General features: G+C 42.6%; 1 protein-coding gene across 3 annotated transcripts; it reads left to right on the top strand.

Moving 5' to 3' along the window:
- The first annotated feature begins 3,928 nt into the window (after window positions 1-3,928).
- Window positions 3,929-13,420, top strand: SLITRK4 (SLIT and NTRK like family member 4). Of its 3 annotated transcripts, none has more exons than XM_039717642.1 (2): window positions 3,929-4,120; window positions 6,766-13,420. In XM_039717642.1, exon 2 carries the CDS (start codon window positions 6,816-6,818, stop codon window positions 9,327-9,329), a length of 2,514 nt encoding a protein of 837 aa, XP_039573576.1. In that variant the 5' UTR covers window positions 3,929-4,120; window positions 6,766-6,815; the 3' UTR covers window positions 9,330-13,420. The 3 variants fall into 3 exon arrangements, with proteins under 3 accessions (XP_039573576.1, XP_039573578.1, XP_039573577.1); XM_039717644.1 differs by lacking the exon at window positions 3,929-4,120 and adding an exon at window positions 4,386-4,436; XM_039717643.1 differs by lacking the exon at window positions 3,929-4,120 and adding an exon at window positions 4,681-4,851.
- The last annotated feature ends 565 nt before the right edge of the window (window positions 13,421-13,985 follow it).

Genomic DNA, 13,985 nt, shown 5'->3' with positions numbered 1-13,985 from the left:
AAAGAGCAGTTGCTTGTAGGTTTTGCATTTAACTTTATATCATAAAACTTTATAGAAAAATATTCCCCATAAGTCCTTTACCAATTATTTTCCTAAATTTTCTCTCTCCTGATTTGACTTTTTTGGTTGTTCCAGGAGTCAAGAGAATAGCTTGGTTTTAGCCTCTGACAGTGAGCTGGAGGGTGAACAACCCCTGGGTAAATGAGCACAGAGAAAGAAAAATAAGTAAGGCATGGGACATTTTGGAACTTAGTGAAGTTAAATGCCTGCCCAGTGTGCTCTGACAGCACAGTTATGGAAAACTGGCAAGCACAGGGTTATGGAGCTGGACAGCCCCACAGGCTGAGTTTACAAAGAGAACTGGTGAGAAAACCCACTACCAGCACCATGACCACTTGATCAAGCATTCAAGACACTAACTCATTGCAAATGAATAGCAAATGATGGAATTAAAAATGCCCCAGCAACCCCTGTGGAAGGCATTTGCAGTGACTATATGAAAGCAGAAACTTGTTGTAGATCTGTTAAACTGAAATTGCTTAACCACAGAAACCCCAGCAACAGACAGAGCCCATACAAACGTTTGCTTTCATATTCAAAGAATTGTTAGCCAGCTTCCCACATGATCAAACAAAACAGTTTATTCTTTACCTGGACACTGTGTGAAGGGCCAAAATATTAACTCTTGAGCTATTTTTACCATTCTTTGGGAAAAGGAAGGTGTAGCATGTAGTGTTTACATAAAATTAGAGTCTGGTCAAAATGGATTCACATGTGTGTGCACACTGCTTCTCTCCCAGGTGTGTTTTTGCCATCTGCATACACAAGGCTTGCTCACTGCTGGCCAGTTGGCACATGACCACAGAAAGAGTGTTCCTTTGCTGCTCACAGCAATTGCAAGTTCTTGTCTTGTCCTTCTGATGCCAAGAGCCAGGGTTGTATGGGTCATAGGCATCTTTGGTTAGATCTCAGTGCTGAGGACTAATCCTTATTTGATTTTCAGGATGACAACAGACAAAGTAGAGAGAGAGCAGAAAAGTGAAAGAGAGTGCCCGTGGAGAAAGCATTTAGGATGCACACAAATCCAAAGGTAACATAAGGGTAGGATGATGGCAGATGTATGGAAGATACCTCTTCTCTGCCACTTATGTGCACCCATACAGCCTGATTGCACGTACTGCACCTTAAATTGTACTTGTAAGTGCTCAGGAATGAGTAGGATGTTTAGCTCCTGCTTTCTGTCAGTTCATTTCTCACTCAGAAAATTACTGTGGATGAGAAAACAAAGCAAGTTATTTCACAGAACTGCCCTCGCCTTCAGCTGCAGCCCCATTTGCATGTGTGCCAAGCGGCTTGAGGAAAATGCTCTCCAAGGTTTCCTGCTGTGAGCAGTAGACTCAGCATCTCAACTGGCCTCTGCATTTTGATGACTCTGTTACAGGAAGCTTTTTCTCCTGACAGACTTTGAACGCACATAAAGCTCAGTTTCAGGCTCAAGTTCCTGCATCAGCCCAGAATTAAATTGGGAGAGGTAGGTGACCAAGCATGTCTGTGAGTTTAAAAGAAAAGTATTGCTTAGAAGATCTCACAAAAACGTGAAAGGAAACAAAATGTAAACAGTCTTCTGTAATTTCTGAGCAGATTTAATGATGAATGCCAGTAGTCAGGAATAAAAAAAGTACCTTTCTCTCCCAAGACCTTCTGCTTAGGCATTATCAACAAGCTAATTGTTGATATGATACTGAATGCTACCCTGAATGTGTCTGTTTGGGTGGGAAGTAGTATATGTCACATTTCTACCTTTTCTTCAGCTACTTCTCTCTGCAGAAAATCCCGTTATGAATCTGTCTGCCTGTTAGCTTTTCCTCTCCTTTTGCTAAGCTGAAGAAGGAAAAAATACACGCTGTTGTGGCAAACAACAGACAGGGAAAAAATCAAAGGAGATGAATGAGGTTCCATCACAGTAGAAAATTTAAGAAAAGGTTAGAGATGACATTAAATGGGCTGTAGCCTGAAGTAATCTTTTAAACTTCAGGGAACCAGGCCAGGTACTCCAACTTACCCTGTCTGACTCTGCTGTCTTCCAATTACTATCTGCCATCAGCCCATACAGAAAATGTCTCCTGATAGGGATAGAACCTCAAGCTGGATCTCAGAAAATGGGTGCAACCAAATGATTATAGGATGCAACCCTTTAAAGTGTTTTATTCCTGAAGCACATCATCATCTTGGATCCCAGTCTTGACCTTAACTTGTGTTTACGTTATACTTTAAAATTCCCTGCAATTTGCTTTGGATTGTGGCCCTGACACGTAAGCCTAAATATTAGTGAGTTTGACATGATGTAGGCTAGGGCAAGCAGCTTAAAAATCTCTTAAGATTTGGAGGAGAAGTTATTTTCAGTGACTGTAAATTAGAAAGAGAAATATATGACATACTGAAACCCTAATAATGAAATTGTGCTGCATAACTAAGTTTCCTTCTCAGATAAGTTCTACAACACCATAAACATACACCATTGGTAATAGCCACTTAGAAACATCAAGAATTATTTACTTAGAGTGTAATTTCAGTTCTCAAATACTTATTCATGTCACAGTTTACTTGGTTCAAATACAATATTTTATTATGCTTCTTGTTTGATGTTTAATTCAGTCTCTGAGTAGTTGTTTGAATGTGGTGGGAGCAGTGATCTCTTTGAAATTGCCAATATGCTCTTTCACCTACTAAATAAGCAAGGAATTAGTTTAACATCCAGATAAGGTTGCTGATTAAACAAAACTGGCATCTTGATCTTTACACCTGCATTTCTGTGCCTGCTGCTAAAATAGTTATAAACCAGCTATCTTCCTAAATTAATTTTATTCTAGACCTTTGCTCTCTAATTCATTAGTTTATTTAAAAAGTGTTTGAAAAATTCAGCTTAAACTATATGCAAATCCTTCTAAACTGGGCCCTTTATATAGACACATCCCCTTTTATGTGAACAGTACTTTGTTAATGGCTCAATAATTAAGAGAGTTTACATTTTAAAGACTTCAGTTTTTAATTGGCTGAATATTAATCACAGATCGCTTTCAGTTCTGTTGTGATATGCAAATTATTGATGTCTCAGCTGCATTTGTTTTCAGGTATCAGTCTAACCGCATAATGCAAAATAACATTCTGCAATTATTTCAATTAGATGCAGTCAGCCTTTGGAGCAAGCTATTTATTTCATTTCAGTAAATGAAGAAAGCAGTTGCTGTTTTCTATTCCCTGGCGTTTATTGCCCAGAACTAGCACTCACAACCGGTATGTGTACAGCACACAAACAGTTTTCTAACTGGATCACGTTAGCATTCGTGGTAAAGGACAAGCAGTTGAACTCCCCTTGCAAGATTTCATTTGGTTAACTAACTCTTCTGCTTCGGAATGCGATGTCACCTTGTTTGAGGGTATTCATTACCATTTTAAAGTGTACTATGAAAGGCAGAGTCAATAGGAGTTGTTAATTAGCAGAATCTGTTTAGCACCAGTGCATAACATTTGAGGATTTTTTTTCCATCAGACTGCAGCTGTTACCTACGCAGAGAAGGAATTTCACCTAACCACAAAGAATGAGATAGACAAATAGCTGCGCTGTCGTAAGAACGGCTCGGGTATGTCTCCTCGCAGCGATTTCGCTCCATAATTGCAATTCACATTAAATGCAGCAAATGTTACCATCCTGCCCACTCAGTTTCCACCTCTACTTTTGTTTCAAGCCGGGAGGGGAGATCACCAGAAAAGAGAGGGGGGAGTCCCTTCTTGCCTCCTCTCTCCTTCCCCCGCTCGGCTCTCGCAGCCGCGCTGCCCTGCGGCTCCTCGGGCGCGGGGGCCGCGCTGGCCCCGTCCCGGCCGCGGGCTGCACTTGTGGCTGCCTCGCCCGCCCATGGCAGCCCCGCCGCTCCCGCCGCCCCGGGGGGCTCCTCCCGCCCCGCACGCCCCGCCTGGGCTCCGCGGGGGCGCAGCGCGACGGCTCCCCGGGAAAGGTACCGGCGGCACGGCGCCTCGGGGCTGCGGAGAGGCTCCGGCCGTGGCGATGCGCCGGGATTGCTCGCCCGGAGCGGCGTCTCCCTCCCCGCCGGAGCAGCGCTCGGTGCGTGCGTGCATGTGTGTGCATGTGTGTGCGTGTGTGTGTGCGGGTGTGCGTGTGGCGGAGGGGAGGGGGCTCGCTGCGTGCAGGGGGTGGGCGAGAGCAGTGCGATGGGAGCGGGCGCCCGTGTGCAGAGGGATCCTCTCCCCGCATGTGTGCGGGGGACCGCGGCGGCGGGGCAGGGCTCAGCCGGGCGGCTGCTGCATGCGGCGGAGCCCGCGGGGTTCCGCAGCGCCGGGCTTGCCCTCGCGAGCCCGGAGCTCGCGGGGAGAGCGGCGGAGCGCAGCCGAGCGGAGCCGCGGCGACCCCGGGCGCCGAGGTAGGGACGGTGGCGGGCTGGCCGCGGAGAGCCGGGAGCATCACCGAGGGCGGCGGGCGCCCGCCGGGCGTGTGAGTGCGGGCGGGGGTGGGGGCACGGCGGGGCCGCCCGTACGTTGGCGTTTTAATTTCTTTTTAATTATTCCGAAGGTTTTGTTTTCATTGCTATAATAATTACCGGTGCTGTTTTAAAGACGGCGAGGGGTGGGGTGGGGGGAGGCGGGGGTGCACGCGACGAGGCGACAGTGGCTTCCTGCCGGAGCCTCTCTGCCATCGCGCTCGCCTCTCCCGGCAGCCGGCCGCCTCCCGGAGCCCTGGCCAGCGGCACCAGGCGCAGCGCTGCCTTCTCCCATCCTTCCCGGGAGAGCGGGCGAGCGGAGGGACCGCGGCCGGGCGGCCCGGAGAAGCCGGTGGAGGTGTGGGAGGGACGGGGGGGCAGGATCTGCGCAGTGGGGCTGGGGAAGGGGGTGTGTGGATCTGCTGCGGGCTGGACTTTGCAAAGGTACCGGGGCGGGGGGGCTGGTGCGTTCAGCGGCGGGGAGCGCGGTCGTGCCGTGTTGCGAAGGGACGGCCGAGGGGATGCGGGGCTGCTCCGCCGCGCTCTGCCCGCTCCCGGCCGGGATGTGCGCGCCCTGCGAGCGCGCCCGTGCCCCTGCCGGGAGACAGAGGGCGACGGGGCGCCCACGGCAGAGGGGAGCCGGCACCGGCCGAGCCGGATGCGGCAAAAAATTGCGGTAGTGCCGGCACTGCTGGCCGGGCTCGCCGCCCCGCCGCCAGCCCCGCGCAGCGCCCGCAGCCGGCACCGGCCGGGGCCCCGGGGCTGAGGAAGAAGAGGGGACTCGAGCGTGGGCGAGGCAGGGATACGGGAGGACGGCGGCTGCCAGGGGGAGGGAGACGGAGCGGAGGGGGCGCGGGGACACCGGCCCGCCCCTGGGGGCGCGCTCGCCGCGGCCGGGGTCGGCAGCCTGCGGGCATCGGCAGCCGCGGCTCCGCTTCCCCCTTCTCCCGACAAGCGGCCTCCTTGACCCCTTCGGCCATCCGTTCCTCTCATCCTTCACTCTCTCCGCTGTGCTTTTCGTCTCTCTCTTGTCCTTCTGTCCTGCGGTCATTCCTCATCCCTCCTCTCCCTTCCCTCCCAGGACCCCCGGCACATCCTCCCCTTGTGTCTTCCTCTAGCCCGGTTCTCCTCCCTGCAGCTGGCTCCTGCTTTCTCCACTTTTCATTCTGGCTGTCTCCTGCCAACTCAGTGGCTTCCTACAGCAGGAAATGAAAGGGACAAGTTGAGAAATGGGGGTAATGGGAAGATGGAATGTGTGTGTGTATGTGTGTGCAATGTATTGATTATTGACTGATTTAGTTAAAAAAAGGAAAAGAAAAAAAAAAAACAAACAACTACCTTATTACTCAGAGGAAATGCTGTGGCTCGAGTTCTTCTGTGTAAAAAATGGCAGTTCAGCTGGCCGGACTATATGCAAAGGGTTCTTATCAATGCAGGAATAAGAGCAAATTACATAATGTTTTAGGGGGAAAAAATAGTTCTCAGATTTCAATTGTGTCAGACTGGCAAATTGTGACTTTGTTTTTCTCTGCAAGTCAGTGTGTTGTTATTCCTGGGGATGGGGCTGTATGCTTGTGCATGCTTCTTCCATGTCTGAGTGCTTCCATTGGTCACCCAGAGCTATCTTGTTTTGTGAATAGTTGTATTTCTGCAGACAGTTTACCACCTACTTATTTAAACTAGGTATCAGAAGTGACAGAAACAATGTGTGTGCATGCCTATGCCTTGAGTGAATATCTTTATCATAGTGATACATCTGTATGTGTTGCTGCTTTAGGTACATATACTGAGCACTGGCATTGCTTTTTGTGTCAGCATCTCCATCCTTTTACATTGTGCTGTCTTATCCAGATGTTTGGGCATGCATAACATCAGCATTTGTGTTTAATATCCCTGAAATGCACAGCAACATATGAGCAGTGCACAATTGAGGGGAGTAAATATGCATAAAATTGGAATCTCTTTTGGTTATTTTACTTTATTAGTTATGCATGCTTGGCATGTACAAGAGAGAGAAATACATTTGACAGACCTGAGAGTTATTTGTGTTTTTCTACAGAATTTACATTCCATGTTTGAAATCATCCCAGCTCCTGTGCATTTGTTTGGTTGTTAAAGTCTTTCATGTTATTTTAAATTCAGTTCTTGTAGTTTATCTATAATACTTGGCAGGTACAGTAGCTCAGTGGTATACAATTTCTAACCCAAGTGACGTTTTGGAACAATGTCAACTGAAAAACATTTTCTTTTTCTTTCCTTCTTTCTTCTTTAGATTCTTTATCTTTGTTCAGGAGCCTAAGGTTGTTTGCTGATCATAAGAAGATGATTCTGTGGCTCTTTCTGGTTCTGTCATCTCCAGTTTCTTCTACAACTACAGATGCTGATATATCTGTGGAAATTTGCAATGTTTGCTCCTGTGTGTCAGTTGAGAATGTACTCTATGTCAACTGTGAGAAGGTTGCAGTCTACAGACCAAATCAGCTTAAACCACCATGGTCTAATTTTTACCACCTCAACTTTCAAAACAACCTGCTAATTATTCTATATCCAAATTCCTTTCTTAATTTTACACATGCAGTGTCCTTGCAACTGGGTAATAATAAGTTACAGAACATTGAGGGAGGGGCCTTTATGGGTCTTAGTGCATTAAAACAGTTGCACTTGAACAACAATGAATTAAAGATTCTCCGGGCTGACACTTTCCTTGGCATAGAGAACTTGGAGTATCTCCAAGCTGACTACAATTTAATCAAGTTTATTGAACGGGGAGCCTTCAATAAGCTTCACAAGCTGAAAGTCCTGATACTTAATGACAATCTGATTTCATTCCTTCCCGATAATATTTTTCGATTTGCTTCTCTAACCCATCTGGATATACGGGGCAATCGAATACAGAAGCTTCCATACATTGGAGTTCTGGAACACATCGGGCGAATTGTTGAATTGCAGCTGGAAGACAACCCCTGGAATTGTACGTGTGATTTGTTGCCTTTGAAAGCATGGCTGGAGAACATGCCCTATAACATCTACATTGGAGAGGCTATCTGTGAAACACCCAGTGACTTGTACGGAAGGCTGCTGAAAGAAACCAATAAGCAGGAGCTGTGCTCCATGGGGACAGGGAGTGATTTTGACGTGCGCATCCTGCCTCCCTCGCAGCTGGAGCCCGGTTACAGCACGCCCAACGGCCACACCACTCAAACATCAGTGCACAGATTAGTCACAAAGCCACCAAAGACTACAAATCCTTCGAAGATCTCGGGGATAGTAGCAGGCAAAGCACTGTCCACTCGCAATCTCAGTCAAATCATATCTTACCAGACCAGGGTGCCTCCTTTAACTCCTTGTCCGGTCCCTTGTGTTTGCAAAACTCATCCTTCAGATTTGGGATTAAGCGTAAATTGCCAAGAAAGAAATATAGAGTCAATGGCTGAACTCATACCAAAACCTTTAAATGCCAAGAAACTGCATGTAAATGGCAATTATATTAAGGATGTGGATACTACAGATTTTGCTGAGTTTGAGGGGCTGGATTTGCTACATTTAGGCAGCAATCGGATTTCAGTGATCAAAGGAGATGTTTTCCGCAACCTTACAAATTTACGGAGATTGTATCTCAATGGCAATCAGATAGAGCGTCTGAGCCCAGAAATGTTTGCTGGCCTCCACAATTTGCAATATCTGTATTTGGAATACAATGTTATCAAAGAAATCTTAGCAGGCACCTTTGACTTAATGCCAAATTTGCAGTTGCTCTACCTGAACAACAATCTTCTGCGAAGCTTGCCGGCGTATATTTTTGCTGGTGCACCACTTGCTAGACTGAATCTGAGGAACAATCACTTCATGTATTTACCTGTAAGTGGTGTTCTTGATCAGCTAAAGTCTCTTACACAAATAGATTTGGAAGGTAATCCATGGGACTGCACTTGTGATTTAGTTGCTTTAAAACTGTGGCTTGAGAAGCTAAATGACGGTATTGTGGTGAAGGAATTGAAATGTGAGACACCTGTGCAGTTTGCTAACATAGAACTTAAGTCTCTGAAAAATGAGATTCTTTGTCCTAAACTTTTAAACAAGCCATCTGCTCTGTTCACTAGTCCCATGCCTGCTGTTATTTTCACAACACCCCCGGGACCAGTCCGGAGTCCTCCTGGTGGCCCAGTTCCATTGTCCATCCTAATCCTAAGCATATTGGTTGTGCTGATTTTAACAGTGTTTGTTGCTTTTTGTCTTCTTGTTTTTGTGCTTCGGCGCAACAAAAAACCAACCATAAAGCATGAAGGGATTGGAAACCAAGAGTGCAGTTCTATGCAACTGCAGCTAAGAAAGCACGATCACAAGTCAAACAAAAAAGATGGACTGGGTGCAGAGGCCTTCATTCCTCAAACCATTGAGCAGATGAGCAAAAGTCATACATGTGGCTTGAAAGAGTCTGAAACAGGCTTTACGTTTGCTGACCCACCAGGGCAAAAAGTCATTCTGAGAAATGTGAATGACAAGGAGAAAGATTTATTGCATGTGGATTCCAGAAAAAGACTTAGCACAATCGATGAACTGGATGAGTTATTCCCTGGAAGGGATTCCAATGTATTTATTCAAAATTTTCTTGAAAGTAAAAAGGAATACAACAGCATAGGGGTCAGTGGCTTTGAAATACGTTACCCAGAGAAACTGCAAGACAAAAAAGCCAAGAAATCTCTAATAGGTGGTAATCATAGTAAAATTGTAGTAGAACAAAGAAAAAGTGAATATTTTGAACTAAAAGCTAAACTTCAAGGTTCACCAGACTACCTACAAGTCCTTGAAGAACAAACAGCTTTGAATAAAATATAGGTCATACAATCTCATTGCCTACAGAGGACATTTATTTAATGATGAAAGTGCCTTTTGTTGACTTTTAACTTCCAAATACTATATTATATTGATAGGCATAGAGGCAGGTGTATCCAAGGGTGTCTGATTAACTGTAGCTGTGTATGATTTGTCAAGTAGAGGAGAATTTCCTTAATAGATTTTACTCCATAAAGCTCATGCCCTGTGGAATCCTGTAGGGATACTGCAAACTCTATTGCCAAAGGGATGCTTTATACACGTTACACTGAATTTAACCTCAAGAGGCATATATGTTTTGTATCTTAAATGCAAACCATCGTCTCCTTGTGATTTGTTAGAACAAACACAAGAAACCTGGTACTGATATTTGTACTTCAGCTGGGTCCTTCATCCTGCACGTGGATTTAAGTTGGTGGAACTGGAGTAATCCTTTGATTTGTGGTGTTCTAATGGCACTGTTTAAAGCTTATCTGGAAAGTAACAAGCATGCAAAGAGAGAACATTCAATAGTATGTGTAAATTGGTTACATTTATGGGCTGCATCTTGAAACCACTGGAATTATAATGTTAAATTTTGTTTAAAATATACCATGCATTACATACCTATGAAATAAATCTGACCACTTGAAGCATAAATGTCTATACAGAAAATTTTAAAAGAAAGAAAGAAAGTAGTTCAACCTGACTTCTGCAGTATTCGTGACATCTGAAGAAAATATTTGATATTTATGCAGAATCTGTTCTAAGACTCATCTCCAATTAATACTAGAGTTCCTTCTCAGTTACGTGAAACTCTTGCAACCCAAACAGGTTGTCCAAAATTGTCAAAGTGCTTACTGTGTGAGCGTAGCAGAAATTATTTTTGTAATATAATTCATATTTATGAAATACTTTGTATACTACATAGGAAAAAATATGTACTCCTTAATATGTATTTAATATGCCTGACTTGTTTTCCTGATCACAATGCATTAATCATTCAGTATAAATAAAACCAGAACAATATACCAAACAGCAACCGGGGATGTAATGTATAGCATCATCCAGAATTAAGTGATCAGATATAATAATGATAATAATGATAATAATAATAAAATTGTTCTGTACTATTCTCGTGAGATTAGCATATTACCTTATTTCAGATCTGTTACCAATGGTGCATTTTAAAATAGATTGATTAGTTTTTTAGTATTGTGTCCCAGGTTGTTACTTGCCATCAGTTTTCTTGCTTTTCAGGTCTCCACAGCTTAATCTGAATACTTTTCACAAGCATTTACAGGAATTCATGCTAAGGGGAATATTTTTATTGTACATGCAGAAGTTTTCTGTTCTTATATCTCTGGCTAGTTTTAGTCAGCAAAACCTGATCAGAACAGTGAACAATATGGCAAATCCTGTTCAAAACCACAGTGCAAAATGGGTGTAGTGCTCTCAGTTCAGAGGACTGCGTAGCTCATAACTAGAGAGTAAAAGCTTGCCTTTGTGAAAGCTGAATCTGAATAGCCAGGAAAAAAGGAAAAAAGGTAGGAGAATGGAAAATCCCCATTGTATCTCACTGATAGATGGTACTTTGACATAAGAATGGAGATATATTGGTGAAGCATCCTAGAGAAAATCTATGTGATGAGATTAACAAAATTTCTTTGACTCGATGAGCTTTGGATAAGAACCTCTTTATCTCCTCTGATTTCAGAAACTTTACCCCTCCTTACCTTTTATAATCAATACATTAGTCAATTAAGACAGTAGGATATAAACATGAGCATTTTTCATGAATTTGAAGCTAGCAAAAATTGGAGCAAGACTCAATAATAATACTTTGGAGAAGGCAGTGTCAGCTATTTCCAATATAAACCTCAAATTTCAGGGCTTTGTGACACTGAGCTGAAATTTTTATTCTGGAATGATACTTGGCAAACAGCCTGCAGTATATTTTTATCAAAATAGACCAAAAATAATAAAAAAAAAGAACTGCTTCTTTATTTAAGAGAAAGCAAACAAAGCATTTCTCTACTTTCAGACATTTGTTTATGCTCTTTTGGCTTAGAAAGAAGGTAGTTTTATTATTTTTCTCCATACTGCATAGTATATACATGACTTCAGATAATAAAATTGCGAGAGATGAATTAATGGCTGAGTTTCTTTCAAAAAGCTGTATCTATCCATGCACAATAATTTACTTAATTCAGAATGTCATGGGGATTTTGAGGACATGCATACTGCATACACATGCAGTTCTAGCATAAAAAGCTCCTGGTTGACCAATGATGCAATGCATGGCTGTGGTTTGGATGAGAACATTTGAGTTTATTTGTTGTCTGTGGATTAAGTCCATGATGCACTGACCAGGACTCTGCTGGCTCCTTCAGTAGGCTGAGGGTGACAGGTCCCTGGTCTGCTCTGCACAGAGCTGTGTGGCCTCGAGGATGGGTCCAAGTTCACTGGGCTTTGCCAAAGCAGAAGATGTCTGACACACTCAGTGCATTGTCACTGGCATGTCCTGTATGATCCTCCTGAGAGCAATGTGCTGAAAATATTAAAAACTGCAAGTAAGGAAATGCTTCTAAGTGATGGTAAAACAGATGTGCTTATGACTTGTGCTGCCCTGAGTCAAAAGAACAGAGATGAATGATCATACCTTATAAGCTAAAAAAAAGAGGGGTTTTTTTGTTTCAATTTGTGTTCTGAGGTTTTCTGGGGGTGTTCTTTCTAGGTTTTTGTTTTGGTTTGGTTTGGTTTTTTAATTTGTTTGAGTTTTTTTTTGTTTTTGGAGTGGTGTCTTCTGTTTGCTGATCAAAATAACTGAACTGTTATGCTGTACCATTACACTGGGTCAGAGTTTTCTGATCACTGAGGCCCCAATTCCAGTAAAGCATTTCACTTCAACCTAAATCATGTGCAGAGGTACTATTCATAAGATAATAATTAGATACCTGCCCAAGAGTAGGGCTTAGCTAGAGTTTTGTCATTGACTTCACAACAAGCCAGCTCAGAACCATTGTATATAATCCATAGAGCCCAGAGACTCGTCTGGGGTTATGCAGTTGAGTGTAGGTTCACCAGCATCAGTAAAGGTTGCACAATCTGGACCTTCCTGTAGAAATTGTCCCTAAGTGTTTTACAATGTATGGTGCAATATGTAGGCATAATAGTGTGAGTGAAGAATGCAGAAGCTGGCAAAAACACTATTTTTCTGTGAAATTGTTACTTTGAATGGCAACCTTTGTGTCAGTTTATTTTCCCCATGTTTTGAAACGGTGTATGTGTCTGCACAGCAGTTTTAGTGTGATGTCCATTCAAATCTCTGGTCAGTCTTTCTGAGAAGGTGACTCTTGGGTGTGGCTTAACGGGTCTGTCTGTTCATTATATTGATTTGAGTGGCCATGCTTGTAAAATGGCTGTTAAGACCCATAGACATAAACTAAATCAGTGAAGGTGTTGGCATAATCTGTTGTCTCCATTGTATTATAAAGAAGTTTCCATTTTTAAATGAAATCAATAAAGTGTAATCATTTCCTTGAAAAAGAAAAAAAATTGTGCAATTTTATCAGAAAGCAAATACCGCGGTGCAAGAACACAAGAACAGGTGATTTATGTTTTGCATTTAGTGTTCAAGATTGACAATAATGCAACAATCTAGTATAAATATATTTTTTAATGCTTTTTTTTTAAAGCCATAATGATGATATAAATTATAAAGGCATGGCCTTGTGAATAATGTTAACAAATGTTTCAGAATCAAGAAAAAAACATCCAGAACTTGATGGTGGTATAATATCTATAATATCTTTTGCATGATTTGTATGTTGATATTGTATGAAATGAGCACAGTGAGACTTTTTTTTGGTTGCATCCAAAGAGTTAGGAAGGAAATATAACAAGAATGTATTTATAATCACTCTATTTTGAAATAAAGTAAAGAAAACAAAATGTATTGGCTTTACCCTGTTTTGATCATTACTATTTTAGGTTAGTTTATAATTTAGGCAGTTACTTACGACATCCAGTCCAATGTAAACCACAGAAACCTATTGTTTAATAATTTTGTTTACCTTCATCAATATCAAAATACTAGTCAGTGTCGACTTCAAAATTTGTATGAAATATTAATAAAATTGTTTGGTACTATTGTATTTCTGAAACTAGACTTTGTTAAGTGCCTGTGATATTCTCTTTTGGATTATTTGTATATGGATGAGAGAGAATCTGTAAAGCAGTTATGCAGTAATGTTTTCTAACCACATCAACAATTTTGTCTGTTTTAGAAAGTTTTTCTTATTTTCTGTTGTCCAACAAAATCTTCCTTTCCCCTGTTATGCAAATAATCCCTCCAAATTCAGTGGGTTTTTTTCCATTACTACCACAAGCAGAATTCAGTTTTCAGTTGGATTCTCAGTTCTTCAACCCAGAAGTGCATAGAGGAACAATTACATAATGTTAGGGGCATTTGCTTTGCTCTCTTTTGCTCTCTTCTTATTAGTAATTTTCAATAATTTTTCAGAGGAAAGAAAAGTTAATTTGTCCTTATTAGAAGTAAAAACACCAATCCATCTACCATTTCATTTGGTTAGGTTGGTTTTATAACTGAAAGTTGAAAAGACATCTTTAGGTAGTTTAACTTCCAAATTTATATTTTGTAGTTAAAATGGTTTACAA

Source organism: Passer montanus, unplaced genomic scaffold, assembly GCF_014805655.1.
Source record: "Passer montanus isolate IOZ18808 unplaced genomic scaffold, ASM1480565v1 scaffold38, whole genome shotgun sequence".
Lineage (NCBI taxonomy): Eukaryota > Metazoa > Chordata > Aves > Passeriformes > Passeridae > Passer > Passer montanus.
Note: the sequence above shows the minus strand (reverse complement) of the source record. Positions and strands in the feature narration are given on the sequence as shown.

What these genes read in the sequence shown, in the direction of transcription:
- SLITRK4 (XM_039717642.1), top strand. Translation starts at nt 6,816, where the DNA reads ATGATTCTGTGGCTCTTTCTGGTTCTGTCATCTCCAGTTTCTTCTACA.